Source organism: Loxodonta africana, chromosome 4 (genome assembly GCF_030014295.1).
Source record: "Loxodonta africana isolate mLoxAfr1 chromosome 4, mLoxAfr1.hap2, whole genome shotgun sequence".
Lineage (NCBI taxonomy): Eukaryota > Metazoa > Chordata > Mammalia > Proboscidea > Elephantidae > Loxodonta > Loxodonta africana.
Window position 1 is genome coordinate 126,195,700 of NC_087345.1, and position 24,363 is coordinate 126,220,062.

Genomic DNA, 24,363 nt, shown 5'->3' on the forward strand with positions numbered 1-24,363 from the left:
AAAAAAAAAGTCAAATTTCATGAACATCGGCAAGTGAATTCCTGGTTGTACTTATTTTCATGAAATAAAACTAGGCAGCAACAGGGTGGAGAGACAAAGACATCCAGATCATACATACCAAAAACCAAAAGCCAAACCGGTTGCCTTCTAGTTGATTCCGACTCATGGTGACCCTACAGGACAGAACAGAACCACCCCATAGCGTTTCCAAGGATTGCCTGGTGGATTCAAACTGCCAACCTTTTGGTTAGGAGCCGGAGCACTTAACCACTACGACACTAGGGTTTCCACAGATATACATAAAGTATATAAATTAACAAGTGATGAACATTGCCTATTATCTTACAATCATAAGGATAAGGAATTTGGGTGAAGAAACGGCAATAGTGATGGAATGTTAAGAGAGATTAAGATGAAGGAATTCATTATTTTTTTTAACAGAAGGCTTTCAAGAGGAGGTTAGATTCCAGACTCTGGCGGAATAGCAGCATTAGTTTAGGAGAGTGTTCCATCCAACCACAGGAACACAGCTCAGAGGAGTGAACTGATTATATGAATGGGGCATTGAGTAAGGGAGCCTGAGAGAAGAAAGGTGAATGGCCAAGGGAAATAGGGCTGGTTCAGAATGCACTAGTTAAATCCTCCAAACTAGAGAAAGGCTAAGGCGAGGGCAGGGGAGGGCAAAATTAAAAAGCACAATAGTTTCTTCACTCATCTCAACAGGCAAGTCAAGAACTAGGGCTTGCACTATCTGGAAAAACCGGCAAACAGGCTTCCCTGGAAGTGAAAATTTCCGAGAGGGGAAGGCCCCTTCTGATGAAATACTGCTGCGGTATTCCCTGAATTGCTAGCTAGGTACCGTCGGACAAAAACTGGAGAGGAGCGAGGATGTCGAGGGCAGGTGTTTCTTGAGTGTTGGCATGGATTACCGAGAGCGGAGGCTCAGTGGCGGGGCTAGTACTTAACGGCAAGCAGGAGGCGGCGGTAGCTGCGCATGCAAACCACAGGACTTACCTTACTGTCATCCATCTCGGCCGACAGGTCGGCCGGCCCGGCGCTCCCTCCCCGGGTCCTCCCCTGGTTCAGCCGGCCTGGCCCGGTCCGGCCCCCGCCCCGGGGGAAGAAGGAGATATGGTTCTGACTGCCTTCTCCTCTTGCCTAACAGCTCGCCTCCCTGATGCCACAGTCACGGGGACAAGGGACCAGTTCAGGAATGGCAGAGCGGACCCTGGAGGCGGCCCAAAACACCTCCCTTCGCCGCCGCCGCCTCCTCCTCCCCCTCCATGACAGTCTCTGGGTGTGTTTACAGACGCTCTGGAGAGCGGCCGGGACCGAAGGGTGGGCGGGGTGTGCTGCGCGCGTGCCGGCCCCTTCGGCTTCCGTAACACTGCGGCATTCTGGGTACTATAGTTTCCTTTACCGCAGTCTCTGCGCGGCTGATAGGAAACAGAACTACAATGTCCACATACCCCAGGTACGGAGCGCCTGTTTTCCTTTAGCCAGAAAGCTCTAAGGAGGAGGGGCCTAGTGGGAGGAAGAAACTACGTTTCCCACAGTGCACGCGGATGTCTCGGCCTCTGAGTGAGGCTGCTTCGCTGGGAGAGGCGGGTGGTTAGGGCAAGGCGAGGTAGCCCTGAAGGCGGAGCTCTGGGCGCCAGTCTTGGTGCCTGGCTCTAGGTCAGCCCTCAATTTCTGGAACGTGGAGGAACCCTAACAGTCCTTTTAATTAAAACAATAACTAAGAATGTAAAATGCTGCAGCCGCTTTGGGAAGCAGCTTGGCAATTCCTCAAAATATTAAACAGAGTTGTCATATAGTCAGGAATTCAACTTCTAGGCATATACCAAAAAGAAAATAAATGTCCACATAAAATAATTCGTACATGAATGTTCATAGCAGCATTATTGGTAATAACCTAAAAGTGAAACAAAACAAATGTCCGTCAACTGATGAATGAGTAACAAAATGTGGTGTAACCATACAATGGAATATTATTCAACCATAAAAGGAACGAAGTACTGATTCACACTACGACATGGATAAAATTTTGAAAACGTGCTAAATGAAAGAAGCCAGTTACAAAGGGCCACTAATTGTATGAATCCATTGATATAAAATATCCAGAATAGGCAAACCCATGGAGACAGAAAGTAGATTAGTGGTTGCTAGGGGCTGGTTAGTGGCGGGGGCGCGGGGGGGAGGCGGGGAATGGGCAGTGACTGCTAATGAGTAGGAAATTTCTTTTTGAGGTGATGAAAATTGCTCTAAAATTGATAATGATCGCGCAATTCTGTGAATATACTAAAACCACTGAATTGTACACTTAAAATGGGTGAATTTTTATATCATAATAGTATAAAAATTGTTTTAAAAAAAGTATCTTTGCGTTCTACTGAATCAACAGCTTGTTTTTCAGTTGTTTTAACCTATCTTAGGCCTTTGAAAATTTGAAGAAGATTGTGTGTTTATTAACATTACTCCTGGGGAGCCCTTTGATTCACACTTTTTCAAAGAGTTCTAATGTGAGTTGCTTGATTGCTTTGGGTTACTTGCTAAAGCCTGCCAAAATTCACCTGAGGTTAGGTAGCAGTAAGAATACAAGACATTTGAATTTCAGGTAAACAGTATATATATATATATATATATTCGTTATGTCTTTTAGCATAAGTATGTCCCCTGCAGTATTTGGGATACACTTTTACTTAAAAAGCATCCCTTGTTTACCTATTTTATTTGGCAACCCTAAATTGAGGAAAGGGGGGAAACCCTGGTGGCGTAGTGGTTAAGTGCTACGGCTGCTAACCAAAGGGTTAGCAGTTCAAATCCGCCAGGCGCTCCTTGGAAGCTCTATGGGGCAGTTCTACTCTGTCCTATAGGGTCGCTATGAGTCGGAATTGACTCGACGGCACTGGATCTGGGGTGGGAATAGGAAAGGGGAGCCCTGGTGGCACATGGTTAAGAGCTTGGCTGCTAACTAAAAAGGCCGCAGTTCGAATCCACCAGCAGTTCTTTGGAAACCTTATGGGGCAGTTCTACTCTGTCCTACGGAGTAGCTATGAGTCTGAATCGACTGGATGGCAACGTTGTTTCCCCACCTCAGGGCCCTAGGGGTTAAAGCAATCAATTGCTTACCTAAAGGCCAGCATTTCGAATCCACCAGGGGCTCCGCAGGAGAAAGACGTGGCAGTCTTTTTCCACAGAGATTTACAGTCTCGGAAACCCTATGGGGTCGCTATGAGTCGAAATCAACTTGACCAGCGGGTTTTAACAGGAAAGTAAGGAGCCCTGGTGGTCCAGTGGTTAAGCGCTCCACTGCTAACCAAAACGTCAGTTGTTGGAATCCACCAGCTGCTCCAGGGGAGAAAGATGTAGCAGTCAGCTTCCTAAAGATTAAACCAAACCTCTTGCTGTCGAGTAGATTCTGACTCATAGCGACTCTGTAAGACAGAGTAAAACTGCCCCATAGGGTTACAAGATGAATCGTCTCTGCTTACTGGGGCGGTCTGCATTGTCAGAGGTCAGCCCCAGCCCCAGGAGCATCAATAACCCCCAAACTGCATTCCCGGCGGCCTGAGGCAAACCGAGCTCTGTCCTGTTCCCCCTGACGATCAAGGGAGTAAAAGTCTGCTATTAAGGGCTCTCTTCCTCTTCCTCACCTGATATCCCTTTTCTTCCACGCCCTCAGGAGACGCTCTCCACCTTTAGGCGGTTACTTCTCATCCTGTGTCCAGCATGGCCTCAATTCCACTTCCACAACCACACCTTGCCACTGTTGAGTACTCTTCTTTGGAGTGTAACTATCTCCCTTTGGGTCAGCCCTTGCCACCCTCTCTTCCTCCATCCCAGCTGCAGTAAAGAAAGTGTCCCCGCTGACAAATGCGCATCCGGGTGCCCATCTGTAATGGGACTCGTCCACCGGGTCCTTCTGCCCACAGGAGTCACACTGATGGCCATGCTCGGCTGTGTATGAGTAGCTATTAGGCCCAATCGCCATCCTTCGGGAGGGAGGACCTTCTGAACCACGCAATGGAAATATTAAAATATGCAGGGAAAGTGTATACAGCAGCTTCAGGAGAGTGGTTAATTATTTCTAGGGAAATAGAGAGGGGACTGAAATGGAGAGGGTCGTGGGCAGTTAGCTGTATATTAAACTTTTATTTTTAAAGAAAAGAAGCAAATCTGTTCATTCTGGTGGTGTTAGATTCAGAATGATGTATTATTTTCTTTATATTTCTGTACATTTTAAATATCACATCATTAAAGCTGAAACACATTCAGTTTAGAAAGCGTGGAAATACTTAAGTTTTTAACTTTTTAAGTTTTGAAAATAAACCTGAATCGTCATAAAATAAGACTTTGTGAAGAGAATCTTATGAAGAAGAAATATTATATAGTCATATGTTAAACATTTACTGAAAAGTACCCAGATTAGTAACAAAGAGGTGAGATAAGAACAAGAGGGAGTTTTAGGTTCTGTAAGAATAAATCCTCAAGGACTTTTTAATTTAGGAGGGGGAAATACATACATACGTCAGACAAAGAAAAATGACAAATAAGGCATCCAGTAAAAAATAATACAGATCAAGTTTGATACCTACGTGCTGATAATTTGAAGCTAAAGGGGTGTTCAAAGCAGGTAGGAAGAGCCAAGGATCAGAATGACTGGGGAAAAGGAAAAGTGAACACAGTAAATAGATTTTCTTTAAGGGGGGAGGGGCTGGGTTAAAAGACTAATATGCTCTGAGGATCCTGGGCATATTCTATATCCATGGTTCTTAATCTTTTCTTCCTATACTGTCTTCTCAAAAGGAACCTCTGAAGCACGCAATTACTTTAAAAAATGCAGTTTTCTCCTCCCCATCTTCCTCATCTCTCCCTCCACAACACACACAAACATATTTCATAATACTCTCAGACACCCCCCATAGAGGCACTGTTGGCCTATATCAAGCCTCTGTGGCTGCTTTGGAGTTTCTGCTAAGTGAGTTCCTAAGCAGCATGGCACACACCCACTCCCACCCGGTCTGCATGCTCTCCCTCTACTCATCTCTCTCTCCTGTCCTCCTTACTGCTTGGCTAAAAGACCACAGGTGTCTAAACAGAGCCAAGAGGATCATGTTACTCCCTGGGCCACATGGGTCTGCTTGGGCACATATCCCCCTGGGAAACATCAGAGAGAAAGGCAGCTCATTAAAATAGCTTGTTAGGCTCCAGCTGACTTTCCATTAAGTTTGACACATGAGTCTGAGTATATAAAAACTATTCAGTCCCTTCCAAACCCCTATTTGTTTGAATCAGTTCTGGCATGGAAATTTTTGCTAGATCTATCTCCAATACAATCTAAAAGTGCAACAATGAAAAGCAACGCCTACCAAGAAAGAGACAAAGGTGATCATGAAATCTACCACGGTCACTTCTGATCCATTTTAACACACAGGAAGAAGATGGTATCCCAGAGTTAACCCAGAAGTGACCATTCATTACTTCTCTGTCCCTGGCTTATCTTTTCAAAGAGAATTGGTCATCTGTGGCTAAGTGATAAATATTTTCAAAGGCAGCATTATTCGCACAGTGAATTTGTGGATAGTTCAAATCATGACACAGAGGCTGTAAAAGGAAAGGAGGAGAATTATTCAAACAAAAAAAACAAACCACTGATTGAAGAGAGGTAGGGGGTGGCATGAGATTAAGTGAGGAGGGTAAAGGAACAAAAATTAACCTTATTATAGAAACCACAAACAAGGCAGAACAGTACAATATTCTACATTCAGGAATGTCATGGCTAAGTTGATATGTAAATCTGGCGCTTGAACAACAGTGTATTATTGCCGTTGATATGGTAATCTTCAGAGGTACAGAGAAACAGTGGGTGGGTCATGTGAGATTCATGAAATGCTTGAGGTGAGCTCACTGTTGAAGTATTAGTCATGTTTTGTTTTGTGCATTTTTTTTTCTAATTTATGTTGTAGATGAATATTACTCTGTCCTTTTTGTTTTTCAAAAGTTTGTCTTTTCATGAAGCTATAAAATATTCCATCTCAAACGTTTGTTTTTGTACGAAAGGCATTTTGCAACATGCCACCCCTACTTTGGCCTACACGGACAAATATGCCTACATCTGCATAAAGCACAGTACCTATTACTTTCTGCAATGCTTAGAAAGTTCAGAGGCAAAAGCCTAAAGGAACATTTTCAGAGTGAGTACATAATTCAGCCTCCAGCTGGTCCACAAGGGCAAAATAAATAAATAAATAAAGCCAAGAAGGACTGACAGTCTGTTGACAGGGAAGGCAAAAGAGACCCAATCAGCATTAAAAATAGGAAGAGAAAGTGACACTCAAGGAACAAAACTTCCATGTCCAGACTTTCCCTCATATGACTATACAATACTTCTTCATAAGATGTTCTTCTCTTCACAAAGTCTTATGACAATTCGGGTTAAGTTTAAAACTTAATAAATTTTCCCCTTTACCAACATACTTAAAGCTTCTCCTCAAACTCAACAACAGCTATTCTTACATTGTCCACATTGCCATTTTCTACTTAAAATACTGCTGCTATTCCTAAGCAAAAACATACCTTATTCAGAAGAGTAAAGTGCACTTTTATTTGAGGAAGTAATAACAAATTTATTTATCTGATCAACAAAATACTGTTTAAAACTGAATCACCCTTTGTAAGGGACAGCTGTAATTTCTATAGCCAATTACACTTTACTATAAATGAACTTAGGAGCCACAGTGGTGCAGTGGTTAATTAAGAGTTGTAAAGATGGCATGACCGCAGCAGCTGACCTCTTCTAGCTTCACAAGGGGGAAGGAGAATCAAGATCAACAACCCAAGGCTGATTCCTATGAGGTGGAGGTCAGACATGCCTCCCTCCCTCCAACCTTTTTACCTATTCTGACACCAGCCATCCCTCCCACAACAGTCTATACTTCTCTGCTGTGTTCGATAATTTGTTGCAATGGCCACACAGAACTCAGAGAGGTACTCACCATTATAGGGTTTATTAGGGAAGTAACAGGTTATAATTCAGGGTACAGTTCTTTGATTGGCATAGCATTTTCTTAGCCGTGCCGGCAGGCAGGCGTCTCTCTGGCCCTCAGCCCCTCGGCCCGGCTTCTGCCCTGCTCAGGTAAGTGTTATAGAGCTCTTTAGCTCTACCAATAAATACCTGGTAGCCTCAGCCCAAAGGAACTCAGCTCTCTTGCTCCGTGGTTCAGCAAGCCTAGCTTTGGCCAACAAGTGCCCAGAGACCCTCCATTCCACCAGGAAGCCTCTCGCATGGAGGCACTCATCTTTCTCACTCTATGGGTTGGCACACCCACTGTAACTGCCTTGCTCCATGGGCTGGGAAGCCCACCATGCCATCTCACACCAACCTCCTGGTTCTGCAGCCGCCGTCTCTTCCTGCTTCTTGCCATCTTTCGCTGTCTCTGGTGCTACAGTTCTCTCTCTGTCTCCTGGGTCTAGGAGGTTCCCAGAGCAGGGACCCTGGCTCCAAAGAACATGCTCCAGTCCCAGCTCTTCTTCTTGGCGGTAGTCAGGTCTCCCCTGCTTTGGAACTGGCTCTCTTGTAGGCCTCGTGGGATGGCAAAACTGAACAATCCCCTCATTAAAGTTCCATACACTTTATTTGCATGGGTCAACTCCCACAGGGTGCCATGTACCTTGTTTGCATTATTAGCAAGCTGTCTAATCCCTTTGGTGGGCAATAAGCACCTTATTTGCATAGTCCCACTTAATCATTTGGTGGAAGTTACAAGACCATGGCGAGAAAGGCCATATAAAAGAAATCCATTGCATCACAAGAGCTCTGCTTGGTGATCTGAACTCACCAACTGCTCCACAGGAGAAGAATGTGGAAGTTTGCCTTGTAAAGACTGGAGCCACGGAAACCCTATAGGGCAGTTCTACTCTGTCCTATAGGGTTGCTATGAGTCAGAATTGACTTGATGGCAAAGGGAATGAATGTACTGATTTTTCTCTTGCCTGCGACCTACAGGTTAGCTTAATATGGCATTTAGATAGGGGAGAAAAGAAGCATATATAGTTTTGAAGGATAGGTGTTATGAAAAGGAGGGTGATCTGGGCAGATCTGAATGCTACGGTGGAGCTTTGAGCATTTAAAGAACAGCAGGTAGACTGTGGATACTTACGGGGGTTGGAGAGGGGAAGATAAGAGAGGGATGAAGAAAAGAACAAGTGGCCAGGTACCTTCTTTCACAATTCTCCTGAGGGTTTACCCAACAGACATACACAGGACAGGCACATTTTATTCTACTGATTCAGACGTGACGGTGTCTAAACTTACTGTGGCACATGCCAGGGAGCAAGTCAAAAAACTCAGCCTGTGTTTACACTTAGAAAACTTTTTTGTAAAAAAGCTTCCTTCCATGAAAATTCACTTTTGAGGTTGTTGTTTGCTGTGTAAAGTTCAGTAATCCCAGAGTTTTGTTAGCTGAATGGAAATCTGACAGGGCTCCTCCTCTGGATCTTGCATTTTAAGGAGGAAAAGTCTGGAATGTGGACATCCAGAAGAAGGTGTGGTTTTGGTACCCGGAGATTCAGGAGAGCAGCAGAGGAATTATTTTATGAATAACCTTAACGACTCCAAATTTTACTTCAGTCATCTCCATTTCTCAGAGAAAAAAAAAATGCAACCTAAAACTTTTGAGATTCTATCAGATCCACTTATGACTGGAAAGATATTTTCAAAAAGCTATAAACAACATTTATGAGAATTTAAGTGCCAGCTGTCTCTCCTGCCTCTAGTTAGGTCCTATCCATTGCTAGATGTAAATACCTTTCACTCTTTCTTTTTGGCATTACTTTGTAATGTTCTGGATATTCTGATTTTTTTCATCTGGTATCATACAGTAGTCAACATTTTCTTTATTTTTTTTGACTCATTTGTACATTTAGGCTAATAATTTTTGAAAGCATATTTTCAATTCCTTTTATTTAAGGGTTTCATCCATATAACAAGGCTTCTGTTCTAGGATATATTTTTAAACCTTTTTGGTTATACATAGAATTGTTTCCAAAAACATTTTCTTAAATACGAAAGTAGTTAATGTCAATCTCTGGTCAATACAATGATTGACACAATCTGTCAGTATTTTGTACCTAACATTTTGTCTAATAACATAAAATTAGTAGTGGTAATATCACTTAAGGAGCCCTGGTGATGCAGTGGTTAATAGATGGGCTGCTAACCAAAAGGTCGGCAGTTTGAATCCACCAGTGGCTTCTTGGAAACCCTATGGGGCAGTTCTATTATGTCCCATAGGATGGCTATGAGTCGGAATCAACTCAATGGCAATGACTTTTTGTTGTTGTTGTTAATATCACTCGATAGTTTCAAAAGCGTTTGTATGAATATTATTTCATGTGAACAACGGTATTGCCGCATGGAATCTGACCAATCTAGCCAAGATTTCTGTCACCAACAGCAGTCTTTTGGTAGAAGGGCCTGGTTTTCCTAGCTACTGTTATCCTTGAAAGTTAGATACCATAGTTTCACCTAGTGTCCTCTTTTGTCTCTATCTTTCATAAATGTGCCCAAATCACTTACAGATCCATTTATAGTTCTTGGGAGTGTCCTCTTTTATGAATTATGATTTTCTATGATTTTTTCTTTTTTGCTTGCTATGTGAAATTCTTTAAAAAATGTATTCTAAGCTTATCTTAAACAAGTTCCAAAGGGTTTATCCTTATTTCATAAACAAGCCTATGTTGATTCTATCCTTATTGTTTATGGCTTTTACGGATTCGCACTATCCTATTTATCAGCCTTTACCTATCCAAGCTGAAAAGTACTGGTTAAAAAACTCTTTCCCCACATCTTACCACTGCAAAGTTTTATGCTGACCTTTTCTGGCCAGTTTCTGATGCCATCACGTCTTTTGAGGAACAGTCACCAGAATTGCTTCAGCAATATCTCCCACTGTGAATGAGTCATGGTTTTGCTTGTTTGCTTATTTTAATCAGAGCAAAATGATTATTCTCTTATTTCTGTTTTATACTTGGTACTGCCTGACATTTTCTGAAGTCTTCTGCTGGAACTCTTTGAGTATGTAACCACAATGATCTATAGGAAAAATGCACAGGTATATACATAGTTTTCATGCAAATAATAAGCTCTTTGTGTTTTTAATTTTTTTTTCCTATAAGGTAGATCTTTAGACAGCCACCTTGTTTCCCCAACAAAACAGTATTTATCAGAGCTTAGAGTTTATACAACTAGATATTTTGTTACAGGACACATTTTATAATGCAGTGTAAGAATGAAAAGTCCTAAGAAGTTTAGGGCTATAGTCTCTCCTGACATTTCTGCTCTCCTCACGATTTTGAGGTTTGAAACACGAAAGTAACAACTCCCTCGTTCTACTTTTACCAGGAGTACATACACATAATTGTGAATTTTATTGATTTACTTTACAGTTAAGCTCTGGCCTCTGATTAGGTATTTTTTCTAAGCTAGACTAGAAAGCTATTTTGTCTTAAATAATGTTGCCTTCCTCAAATAAACTTCTTGAGTTGTACTGTCGCCAGTTCAAGATGGCCTTGTGCGAACTGACGCACGTGCAGTGAAGAAATATGCAAGAAATGTTGATCTTTTCCTGCAGTGTTTGGCACTGTGGTCATCAGCCTGGACTTTCTTACTCATTCCTCTGCAGCTTCACTCTGTCTTTTTTTTTTTTAATCAGGTTCTTGCACTCTGTTTTTTTTTTTTTTTTTTTTAAGACATTAGGTCCTGGGAGGCATTTATCCTTTCCCTAATTCTTTATGATTTTCCCTAGTTTGTTTTGCCTTGGAAAACCTCATCCTTTCTGATGTATTTCCTTAAGACGGCCTCTTTCCCCCTCAGCCTGGAATTTGTCTGTTGCTCTCTTCTTGCTGCTATGGCTAAGGCTCAAATACATGCTTGCTACCTTCCTGCCCAGTCACATCTTCTAGGGAACAAGATCATACTTCCTGTTCTTGGTAATCTCTATCCTCCCTGACCTTCTCTCCCACCTACATTATAAGATTCATGGGGTTAGGTGGGAGTAGGAATCCCTGGATGGAGAGAACAGTTAAGTGCTAGGCTACTAACCAAAAAGTTGGTGGTTTAAATGCACCCAGAGGTGCCTCAGAAGAAAGTCTTGGCAATCTACTTCCAAAAAACTAACCACTGAAAACCCTCTGAAGCACAGTTCTACTCTGCAACACATGGGGTTGCCATGAGTTGGAACTGACTCAAATGGTAACTGGTGTTGGTAGCAGGCTAGCTACTCTTGCCCAGTTTCCTATCCTACAGTTGTTCAGTTTCCTCCTCACTTCCCATCCCATCCCTCATTCATGCTTCTTTTCTCTCTTGTTTCTACTCCTAAACCAGGGTCTATTTCTTTCCTTGCCATTGATGCAGAGTTTGACAGCTCCCCCAGCTTCTTCACTCTAATCCCTTAGGCTTGGTAAAAGCTACTTTTGCAGTTTAACCAGGTGCCCACAGGGCAGCTCAGCCTACAACGAACCAAAGTGCTAAGGTATAGGACAAGACCTCTCCTGTTCCCACGGGTGCTATCGCTAAGCCTGGAGGAGGAAGTCTGTTGTGCGGGAGGCTGCTGATGGAATGAGAACCCCTTTTGGCATTTTCCAAAGGAGCTGCCTCCCCAGCTTTTCCTCTTGAACGTTTCTAGCAGACAGGTGGTCACTCTACTGGTAGTAAATTCCTGGGTATTTTTATCCACCCCATAAGCAAAATGACAATGTTATTGGAAATGTCATACAACCAGGCATATGAGTAATGCCCCCATTAATCAATTCTCCTAAGAAAACAGGTTGCTATCTAGGCTTGTTTGGAGAGATGCTAACTATGTGAAGGAAGAAAAACTCAAGCATCTGCTTGAAAGTACACTGTCAAGATTAAAATGATATATACTTAGTAATTTGGTGTGTTTAAAAGTTGACCTTTTCCTATGCAAGACTGCACTATCTGTACAGTTGACACTCAACTAATTGTTACAGGGACCCTCACTAGAATGCCATGGCTAGTACCTGCTGCAACTGGGACTGGGGTAGGGATAACATGGAGTCCAAGAGAGATGTCACGATAATAAGAAAGGTCATACTATCAAGAAATCCTGTGGCTGTAGTACAATTGATTCATTTTTTAATCTATCCGTTCACTCACAAAATGTATTCAGTAGCTCCTTTGCTGTTCTAAAATTTGCTTTCTCAACTAACAACATATATAGTAGAATATAATTCCACATGACTGTATAGAATGCTATCTCCTTCCTTCATCGCTACTTTTCCTTTTTTCAGAATTTTTTTTGTTTCACTTTTCGTATTTCTTAGTTAAACAATGCAGAAGTACACAACTTTATTATGTATTTTTCTGTTCTTGTGTGACTCTCTCTAAAGGATAGATTACTACAAGAGGAATATCTAGAGTAAGTACATATGCATTTGAATTTTTGAAAAACATTGTCAAATATTTCCTCTGAAAAGTTTGCAAAAATATACACTCCAGCAGTAGTACATGTTTCCCCATTTGCCAGCTGACATGTTTCATTAGCAAGCTTTTAAATCTTTGCCAATTGGCTTGGTAAAAAATGGTATCTTATTGATATTTTAATTTGCATTTATTGAATTAGCAGTGAGGTTGGGTATTCTTTATTGTTAATGGGAGGTATTCACATTTCTTTTTAAGTGAAATGCCATTTCACAATCTTTTCCCATTCTTTTATGGGTGGTTGGTCTTTTTTCTTACAGAGTTGTCAGAGTATCTTACATATTAAAAGAATTAGTCATTATATGTCATATATGTTGCCTATTTTTCTCAAAGAGTTTTGTCTTTGATTTTGTCAAGTGTATTTTTTAATTCAGAAGTTTGCATTTTTAAGTAGTCATATTCATAAATCTTTTGTGTATGACTTCTGGGTTTTATGTTATACTTAGATTTTACAAAAATTCATTGTTTCATTCTAGAACTTTTATGATTTCATTTTTATGTTGAAATCTTTGTTCCACCTGGAATTTATTTTTGATGTGGAAAAAAAATATGGATCTATTTTATGTCTTCTAAAAGACTAATCACTTATCTCAATACCATTTATGGAATGTTTTCTATTTATTTAAAATGGCCTTTTTATCATACACTAATATCCTTTGTGCATGGGTCCATCGGTGTGCTATACCAATTGTGTTAATTAGTATAGCTTTAGAATACATTTTAAAATATAATGAAACTAATTTTTTTCATCACTCTATTTTTATATCTATTTTTCCAGATGATCTATACACAAGCTCCAATAAAAAGTTTAATTGTGTCTTCTGTTTGTATAGAATAAGACTATAAGATAAATTAATGATTCTTAATTATTAGTACAATTTTTATTGTTTTTATTTCCAATATTGCAGTGTAAACAACACTGCTGTTGCTGACTTTTTTTTTTTTTCTATACTTTAGATGAAAGTTTACAGAACAAACTAGTTTCTCATTAAACAGTTAGACACATATTGTTTTATGACATTGGTTAACAACCCCACAACATGTCAACAGTCTCCCTTCCTGACCTTGGGTTCCCTTTTTCCTGCTTTTCTGTCCCCTCTTGCCTTCTAGTTCTTGCCCCTGGGCTGGTGTGCCCTTTTAGTCTTGTTTTGTTTTATGGGCCTGTGTTGGTGACATTTTTATTTACATCTGTTTCTCTGATTTGTTCATATGACTTACAATCCCTTCCTATGCTTCCCCAAAATAAACTTTTGGCTGAGCTACTAGACAATGTCCCAGTGTTAATTCAGCCACCATACCAAACCCTCTAAAATGCAAAAAAGCAGGCAGTACCTATCGAAAACTGGAAAAAAAAAAAAAAAAAGCCTGTGCTTGATGTGGATAAAGTTCACGTTCATCATTCATCTCATCTCACTATCCCAATAAATTTAGGGTCTTCGAATCTTTTTTTTTTTTTTACTACATTCTCCTTCATACTAGGTATCTCCCATCTATGTATTTAGTTCCAGACATAACTTCTCAGCCTTGGAAAAAGAGATTGACTGAAAAGCCGCAATGAAACATTTGGAATCTTAAGTGCAGTCACTGTGGCCAAACTTTAACCCTTATGTGGTTTACACAGGTTACATCATCTCTCTACCCATGCCTCCCTCTTCTTGAAGTCCACAGGCGTTCTGAAGGCCTCTTGAAATATCTGTGAGTCACAGGTTAAGGGATTCAGAAATAAAAAGCCATTAAGTCCAGAATTTACCACCAGAAAGAAATGACCAGTGGCTTATTGGCAAACTCAGTACTTCCTCATCCTAATTACTCCACACTCCCACCCAAGTGGAGCTGTGGCTGAAGGAGCAAAGCTAGTGATCACTTCTACAGGACTTGCTAACAGAATTTCGCAGTCAGGCTCCCAGCTTTTAACTCTCCATTCATCTTGAAGTTTCAAGTGTATACTATTTTAAACATTGCCCCCACAAAAGCTGGAAAAACGAATTAGTAGAGTCCCTCATTAAAAAGAATAAGAAGGCGCTATGACTAGTTTAAGTGACCATGAGCAGAGTCCAAAGATATATAGCCAGTTGCCTTGGGAAGTCATGAGCTACTCTTTAAATGATATTCTGCCTGAATGTCTTGGATAGGAACCCTGAATTGGTCTAGAGACTGGACTAAATGATTTTTGAGGTGGGACATGTATGAAGCAGGGAAAGCTGAACCTAGAATGGGATTCACGTGCTTATTGACCATTTGCATATATCTTTGGAAAGATGTCTATTCAAGTCCTTTGCCTTTTTTTTTTTTTAATAGTTTATGTTTATCAGTTGCCATTGAGTTGATTCCGAATCATGATGACCCCATGTGTGTCAGAGTAGAACTGTACTCCACAGGGTTTTCAATGGTTGATTTTTTGGAAGTAGATCATCAGGATTTCTTCCAAGGCACCTCTAGGTAAACTTGAATCTCTAACCTTTCGGTTAGGAGCTGAACACATTAACTTTACCTCTCAGGAACTCCTACTTTGCCCATTTTTTAGTTGAGCTGTTTGTCTTTTTGTTACTGAGTTGTAGGAGTTCCTTATATATTCAGAATATTAAACCCTTAACAGATATATGAATTACAAATAATTTCTCTCATTCTTTAGGTTGTCTTTTCACTTCCTCGATAATGTTCTTTGATGAACAAAAGTTTTTTTTTTTACTTTTATGAAGTCCAATTTATCTATTTTTCTTTTGTTGCTTATACTTCTGATGCCAGTGAATCAATATTGATGCATTTATTATTAACTAAAGTTCATAGTTTATATTAAGGTTCACTCTTTATGTTTTACAGTTGTATGGGTTTTGAAAAATGTCATGTATTCGCCATTACACTATCATACAGAATAGTTTTACCACCCTCAAAATCTCCTGTGCTCCACCGATTAATCCTTTTCTCCCCTCTAACTCCTGGCAACTACTGATCTTTTTATTGTCTCTATAGTTTCGCCTTTTCTAGAATGTCATATAGTCGGAATGATACAGTATGTAGCTTTTTCAGACTGGCTTCTTTCACTTAACAATATGCATTTAAGGTTCCTCTATGTCTTTTTGTGCCTTGATAACTCATTTATTTTTATCACTGAATATTCCATTGTATAGATGTTTGTTTATCCATTCACCTGTTGAAGGATATCTTGGTTACTTCCAAGTTTTGGCAATTATGCATAAAGCTATTATAAACATTCATGCACAGGTTTCTTTATAGACATTTGTTTTCAACTGATTTGGATAAATTTCAAGGAGCATGATTGCTGGATCATATGGTAAGACGATCTTTAGCTTTGTAAGAAACTGTCAGATCGCCATCCAAATTGGCTGTATTTTTATATTCCCACCAGCAAAGAATAACAGTTCCTGTTGCTCCACGTCTTCATCAGAATTTGGTTCAGTGCTTTTTTACTTTAGCCATTCTAATAGGTGTGTGTAGGGGCGTCTCATTGTTGTTTTATAGTACTGTATATTTAAAATATTTAATACAAGGTAAAGAGTGGCAGCGATGGTATCATAGAAGTAGGGAGTGACTGGGTCCTAGGGGTCCTGGTATACCATGGTTAAAAGCTCAGATTTTATCCTAAAAATTTTCAAAGGATTTTAAGTAGATGAATGACATATGGTAACTGGGATAGCACCAAATCTAAAAATAATAATGATGGCCTTACCAAAAAGAATACTAGGAATTTTAGAAATCAGCCTAATAATGAAAGCTGGTGAGATTCTTGTCATTTATATGCTAGAGGATCCATCATACCTATTCTAATATTGACAATGGAAGTCTCGTAGCTTCTTAAACCAAGTTATGACATAGTAGAATTTATGTATTAGATAGATCACCCTGGTAGTACTGTGGGAAATGCTTTTAAGGGTAGTGAGACTGGAAGCAGGGAAATGAGTTAAAGGGTTATTAGAATTGTCTCAGTGAGAGATGAGAGGGGCTTGAACTAGGGAAGTAGGTAGAGACATCTTTGAAAGGTAAACTTAGTTGGATTTGCTTGAAGAGACATTGTGTTATGAAGTGGCAGCCATGAAAATGCACCTCTCAGCTCTGAAATCCATCACGCTTCTGGCTGAGGCCATACTTCCCACAGGCTGCTTCATGACTGAGTGCAGCAGGGACACTAAGGCCAGCCCATTCCTGGGAAATGGGGGACTCCTCTGATGGGCAATCTTAGCTTCAAGATGTCCTATCGGCCTCGCTGAACTTTCTCAGACCTGCATTGTAGTCTAAGACTCTTTCACGCAACTTTTTTTCCTTCTTCCCTTCATAGGGGTCAGAAGTGCAACATGGTCTGTCTGATGGCTTTCCCAAAGGACCCAAACTAATACTTACAGTGGATAAGCTTTGGGGCTGTGGAGTCACAATAACCTGGGTTTGAATCTAGCTTCACCAATTCTAGGTATGTGACTTCACTCAAGTAATCTCTTAAAAGTGCCACTCATATAAAATCATGATAATTGTTGTGAGGATTAAATTAATTAGGCTTATGAAGTATTTAGCACAGTACCTGGCACATATTAAATGCTTGATAAATGTTAGCCATTCTTATTACTAGATATGTGGGATGACGGAGAGGCAGAAGTGACGTAATTCTGAAGCTTCTGGCTGCTTACAATATCTAGAGTAATGACAAATATTCCACTCAACTTAATTCTCCTTTTGTATACAGCAGATGTCATTTTGCATACAAAAGAAATGAGAAAATCCTTCCTTTCTTTCCTCCCACCCCTACATATCTTCCTGACAACTCTAACTTCATGGCCAATGGAAAATAAGCCATTAACTTATATATCAAAATGGACATAGAAAAGAGTCCTCTGGGCTCTGGAGTTTAGCGAGTTAGCCTTTCAACATATTACCCCAGTCACACACATGCCAACAGGAGACAAGCTATAAGAATATTCTTCTGCCCTGTGGTGGAAAAACCCATTCTAGAGCTTCTTCATATAGTAACAGAGTAAAGCTATACAGCTTCCATGAGAACCTGAAACATTAGGTGGAGGAATTCCAAATAAAATGCTTTTCATAAATCATTTTATTTAAAACAATTCAGCTATTAAATATGAGAAAGCAAATACACAGTATAACGCATAACAGCAAATGATCTTCCCCTTTCCCAACTGTACTTATAAAGTACACAGCTCAAGACAGAACCAAAATTCAAATCATAGACTGGCATATCGAGCTAAAACAGGCAAAATGGAATGGAAAGGGAAATTGTAAACTCCTGAATAAAATTCTAAGAAATTTATTGTAAAAACCTGGGTTGGAGAAAATCTAGCTGGGCAGTGGTTATATGAAAAATACCATGGGGTTTAGGTTAACTGTCCACTCCATGAGAGCCAGCGGTGCAATTTTTGCCGGTAAAGAAATGAGCGCAACCTTAGGCTGTGTAGAGGTAAAATATCCTAATAATGAGAAACTTCGGCTTCCTCATCTGCAAAATTAGGGGCTGGATTAGGTGATTCTACGTCCCAGCTAAGTTGCAGCTCTAATACTTTATTAATTTATGACTCTATGACGTAGATGCTCTAAACTTGAATTTCTGCCATCTCAGAAAATGACCACAGAAAAGATGTACAGGCTTGATGAAAACAAATAATCCATTTCACTGGCTTACATTATAGCTTGAATGAGCTTCACAGAAAAAAAAAAAAAAAAAGTACCTTTTTGTGTGCTGAGGTGACCCATAGAAACCTCCCAAAATGAGTGTGGCAATGGAATAAACTTGTGTACATCTATATCTATCGTACATCAAGCTTCACACAAAACTATTTTTCTTGAGGTGGCAAGCTTGAAGGACCAGTTTTTCCTGAAGTTTGCCTGATAAATATGTTTACGATGAGCTGTATGTCATTCTTCTGTCTTGGTGTAGCCTTGGAGGTCCCTCCCAAAATGACCAGCTGCCTATTGAGATTGGCAGCCAAGGGTTTCAGAAGCAGAAAGAAATCAAGGTCAACATGGGGCAGTGACAAAAAGGACTAAGGAATCCCAGTACTTACTAGGCTCTGCAGTATGAAGGCTGATGGCATGGATCTGAGTTTTAGCCACAGCACAATAGGTACTGAGCTTCCCATCTCCATGACTGCTGTTATCACTCCTGATCTGGCATTTCTGGGCATTTTAAACATCTTTTGAGAAAAAGGCAGTAAAGGAGATCAAATATTTGGAGAAAGCAAAGCTTTAATAAGAATAAAAAAAGAATAGAATCCCAAATATTTCAGCTGGGATATGTTTGTATAGCTGAAAGAAAATTGGAAAATGGATCAGAAGGCCTGAAATCTTCTAGTTCTGCAATTAACCAGGTGTATGCCCTTGGGCAGGCCACTCAACAACTCTGGGCTTCTGTTTCCTCATTTGTAAACTGAGAATAACCCCCTTCCTGCTACTTCCAAGGGTGTGTGAGCCCCTTTGAATTGCCCTGGATTGTGGAGGACCCCTGATTTAGGCCCAGTACATACTGGGTAGGAAAGCAATTGGATATATGCTTGGAAGTGATCTCTGTGAAGCCAGTTAGAAAAAGACCCTAGAACCTTAAAAGGAAGTGTCCAAAAGGCAATAAGCAAGAACTGAAATTGCAGGACTCCTGGGTTCCTGTCTCACATTAGTCCTAACCAGGTATAGGCTGAGTTGCTCTATGTCTCACTTTCTTAATTCTGCCAGACAGAATGGATCACAGTGGGTGGGGCTTTAGCCAATGTATCACCCTCCCAGTGCTCTGGAAAGAGGACAGAGGGAGCAGAAAGGCCAGGAGAGGAGTTTCCATAGCAATCTGATCACAATTGGCTATGCTGTTTACGGATATTCTGAAAATGGGAACCAAGTAGCTACAGAATGGCTTCATGAGTACCTTCATCCCCTCAGCACCACAGCCAACAACTTGGGCAAGAAAATCAAGTTCTTTAACAGGGATAGGGTAAGTCCAGGAGATGCTTAAATTAGGGGGGCTTTTGGAGATTTTTGTGGGATTCATAGACATTTAAATTTTCAGGGGAGAAGACCCTTTCTGATGACTTAGTATTCCTTTCATGCTGATGTCGACCTTGTAATCCCTGCTAGGAAAATTCCTGATTATTCAGGACTACAGAGTCCCATCCCCTTAAACTGGGTTTGGTCCTGCAATAGGGGAATACCCTGAAATACCAGAAACAGGACAGGAAATTATAAACAGGTGGTCATTTCTCCTTGATACTAGTGAGATCTAATTTGCAGCTGTGTACCTTTGGTTTTTATCTATGCCCTGGCCCTAACCACTTGCCCTTGGCCTGTGGCTTGCCCTTAGGCCTGATCTCTTACATTATGCTGCATTTTTGTTCGCTTCTGACTCCCAGCTTATTCTGACGGTTACAAATGCCTATCTTTCCTGGGGTCTGACTTTTCTGTTCCTTCAGTGGTCCCTGTGTAGCTTATTTGTCAGACACGAATGACAGCTTCTGCTGTTTACCTGAGCTCCAGTCCCAGGTCCCTGACTGCCTACTGGTCATTTCCTCTGGGATGTGCCAAGCATTGTTCTGATAAGCAGATTGCAACATGCCCCAAAACAGCTGTCATTTTATGACACAAACCAGCTGCTCTTATAACCTCTCAGTCCGTCAATAGTCCATTAAGTCATTTAGACATAGAAGCAAAGTTCTCTTTGATTTAATCTTCTCTTTCATCACCCTCAGCCATTCAGCCCTAAGAATGATCAAATTTTCCTTTAAATACTGATTATTATTTCTGTCCTTCCTTCCCCTCATTCCCTTTTCCAGGGTCCTACCACCTCTAATATATATATATATATATATATATATATATATATATATATATATATATATATATTACCACCTCTAATATTAATTATTGCTTGTGTCCACCCTTTCCCTGCTTCAATTTCCTTCGACAGACTGATGCCAGACCTAGACCTTTCTTTGTTAATCAAGTCATGTCTCTGTTCAAAACTCGATTTTTTTCCTCTATTCCTACCAGATAAACTTCTTGCTCTTATCAGTCTGTCAAAGTTTCCGATAATTTGATCCTATCCTGGACAACCCTTCTGCCATGAATCTATTTTGTAGTGGAAAGTTGTAATGGACTTAGGTTCGGTGGACCTGATTTCAAATCCTGGCTGTAGGCAGAAAAACCTTGGGCAATTCACAGACTTTTGGGTCTTGGATCCTTACTTGTAAAGTGGAGATAATAATGCCTATGTCATAAGAAATTTTATGAGGATTTAATGAGATAATATGTGTGAAGGCACTTTAGCATTGTGCCCAGAACCCAGGTTTGGAGCCAACTCTTTTGGTTAAAACCCAGGCTTTTCCACTTAGTAACTAAGTGACCCAGAGCATGTTACTTAACCTCTCTGGGCTTTATCTTTTTCGTTTGTAAAAGGGAGATACTAATAGTAAGTTACCTCACAGGTCTATAAACCAAAAACCAAACCCATTGCCATTGAGTTGATTCTGACCCATGGCAACCCAATAGGACAGAGTAGAACTGCTCCATAGGGTTTCCAAGGAGCAACTGGTGGATTCGAACTGCCAACCTTTTGGTTAGCAGCTGAGCTCTTAGCCACTGCGCCACCAGGGCTCCTCACAGGTCTTTAGTGATAATTAAATGAGATAATATACGTAAACTGCTTAACACAGAGCCTGGCATACTGTGAGCTAAAGGTGAGCTATTATTACTATGTGGCAAGGGGCTTAGTACAGTGCTTGAAACCTAATCAATGCTTAATAAATGATGCTAAGTTTCTTGATGAATTTATCTTATCCATATGATCTCATTCCCTACTAATTCTTGCTATGCACATTCTCACACCATCCTTTCTCCAGACTGATTGCCTCAGCTTTCCATGAATACATCTTTGACTTTTCTGCCTTTGGTTATGGTAGTCATCTTTTCTAGAATGTTGTAATTTCTCCTCCCTGCCTATCCAAATGTATCCAATTCTTTAAGGTCTGTCTTAAATCCTATCTTTGTGAAACTTTCCCTCATCACTTGTATACTTTTGGATTTCTCACTTTTCTGAAACAATTACCCTTGATTTAGCACCTGATGATATTCTGTCAAGGGCGCCCTGGTGGTGCAGAGGTTAAAGTGCTTGGGTGCTAACCAAAAGGTTGGCTCTTTGAACCCACCAGCCATTCCATGGGAGAAAGATGTAGCAGTCTGCTTCTGTAAAGATTCATAGCCTTGGAAACCTATGGGGCAGTTCTACTCTGTCCTATAGGGTTGCTATGAGTTGGAATAGACTTGATGGCAGTGGGTTTTTGATTTGGATATTCTGTCAAGTACACTTTGAGCCAGAATCAACTCAGAGGCAATGGGCTTAGTTTTTGGTTTGTACACTTAACTACTGTTTTCTGTGTATTCATTTTGTTTCTTCAAATAGTTTCGAAAATATTCCTCAGTTTATCCTTGTTTCTGAACCCATGGTAAATATATAGTGAAGATTTAATCTACTGGGCTACCTTATCATCTCACATCATCTCTTAGGATCATATTCTAAGATTATGCTTAGGGTGGAATTTTGAGAAAGGTACACAGTTAGTTGTCTGAGAATGGGGAGGGATCCAAAATCCTAGAGCAATTTTTCAGACCTAGATTCACTTATTAGTAGAGTGCCATATGATGGTAGGCAGGTGCAGGAGAATACGGGTAAAAGGAGATATGATACATGGGACATGGCCTATGCCCTCTGGGTCAAGGTGTTGGAGAAGTGCTTGAGCATAGGAGCCCTTCAGGTGAAGGACTGGAGACAGACCATTGCTGACATAGACAAGAAAGTGTCCCCATTCAAATCTTGTTCTTGCTGTGACAGGCTTTGCCTTTAACTAGTTTCTCAAGCTTACACCTTTACACAACATTTGTCCTATTGAGAAACTGGTTTTGCATGAAACTTCCCATGGCTTAAAGCAAATATTCATGACAGTGTTGGAATACCATTTGGGGTTTTGCCCCTCCCAAATGTGCCAATAAAGAAGTAGCATTCAGATGACGTGTGAAATGAAGGACATCATTGCAGTCTCCAAAGCAGAGAGTGTTTGAACTATGTGAAAGGTTCATATCAGGATTTCACAATTACAAGGAAGGCCAAAAAAGACTAGCTCAGAATGCACGGTGAAGAGTGGTGTCTTTGCCCCAGTTCTCATGCAGCCTTCCTTGGGCACTGGAGCCTATGCTGATCTTCCATTTTTCTGAACTCCTGTAGTACTTATCGTTGGGATTACACCGCTCAGTCTTTAGTTACGCGCTGTCTTTTAAAAATTGTTCTGAGCATTCATTGTGTCCCCTAGCTAGTTGTAAGTTCCCTAAAAACACAGACCATTATCTTCTACTTCTTCGCTGTCCCTCATAGAGCCTCTCAGAATACAATTTCACTCAGTGTTGGGCATGATAAAATTCTCAACAGTAAGTGTTGATGGATCTGTTTCTGGAAATATAAATTCATAAGGACAATTAGAAGATCTGCTTCTTTTTTTTAAAGATTGGAGGCCCATCATCATTTGTGGTGTTTTTAAGCAGCAGCAACCTACTTTCATACGACAGGAAGTCAGAACAATAGAGGTAGGACACATGGTTCCAGTGCTTTCCCACTTAAGACAAAAACCCAAACCAGATGAGTTGATTTTGACTCATGGTGACCCCAAGTGTGTTAGAGTAGAGCTGTGTTCCATAGGGCTTTCAATAGCTGATATTTCGGAAGTAGATCACCAGGCCTTTCTTTCAAGGTGCCTCTGGGTGGACTCAAACCTCCGACCTTTTAGTTAGCAGCCGAATACATTAACCATTGTGCTAACCATGGATTCCTTCTTGGTTAGGAGTAAAATACGTTCTGCCCCAGTACCTGAGACTCCTTCTATGATTCCTTCTTCCCCTCTTAAATGTGAAGGCTGTACAGTTAAGAGCTGTGAGGGGCATCAGAGATTGTCTGGTTCAACTCCCTTATTTTCTAAATTAGAAAACTTGGGGCCCAGAGAAGAGCAGCTGAGGGTGGTGAAGAAACTGTGTATTGACTTTGGAGTCAGACAGAATTGGGCTCTCCCCCCAGTGCTGCCACTTTTTAGCTGTGTGGTTGTGGGAAAGTCACTTAACATCTTATAGCCCCAATTTCCTCATCTTTAAAGTGGGGATAACAACACCTACCTGCTGGGGGGGTTGTGAGAATTAAGTGAGATAATGTAGGTGAACAAAGGGCTTGGCGATAATATATGCTCAATACTTGCTGGGTCTCTCTCCTTCCTTTCTCTTAAGTGTCCTGTCCAAAGTCATAAAATAATTTAGTTTTTCTCCCGTTCTTCAAGCTAAATGTTCTTTAAATCACATCCTAAGGCTAGCTTCCTACTCATTGGAAAATAAGGATCAACCATTAATATTATTTTCAACATGGAAATTACCCGTTTTGGAAATTGAGGATTTGGGCAAATTTATGTCAAGCCCATTTATATACCGCTGAAGTAAAAGAACTTAAAAGATAGGTTTACCCACTTCCAACTACAGTTTTTCAATCTTTGGAACTCCTAAAATAGTACTCACAGCCTTTCACCCCTTAAAAAAATAAAGGATTCCAGGTCTCTGATATATTTATATGCTTTGCCTTGCAACCTGATATTTTTTCACCTGTCTTTCTTAAGAAGTACTTTGCTGTCCATTAATCATCAATTGGAACTAAAATGAAAACACTGCTCTTGAGATTCTGTTAATAATAATTATATTGGTAATGATCATGGTGAACTTGTGGGGGTGACTTAGTCTCAGAAATGAATAGACATTCATATCATTTATAGAAATAAATGACTGATGATAAACCTTTCCTATGCTGGAGGGGATTTACTGGGATCATTAATTCT

General features: G+C 40.5%; 1 protein-coding gene across 2 annotated transcripts in view; it reads right to left on the bottom strand.

Annotated features, from left to right (window-relative positions):
- Window positions 1-1,332, bottom strand: part of CREBL2 (cAMP responsive element binding protein like 2) — a 38,939-nt gene extending 37,607 nt beyond the window's left edge. Inside the window, exon 1 of one of the 2 annotated variants that reach the window (XM_064284557.1) lies at window positions 1,015-1,332. In XM_064284557.1, the coding sequence (XP_064140627.1) occupies window positions 1,015-1,029 (15 nt within the window). In that variant the 5' untranslated portion in view covers window positions 1,030-1,332. The remainder of the gene's footprint in view (window positions 1-1,014) is intronic. The other variant, XM_010595009.3, reaches the window with a different exon arrangement.
- Between the last annotated feature and the right edge of the window lie 23,031 nt (window positions 1,333-24,363).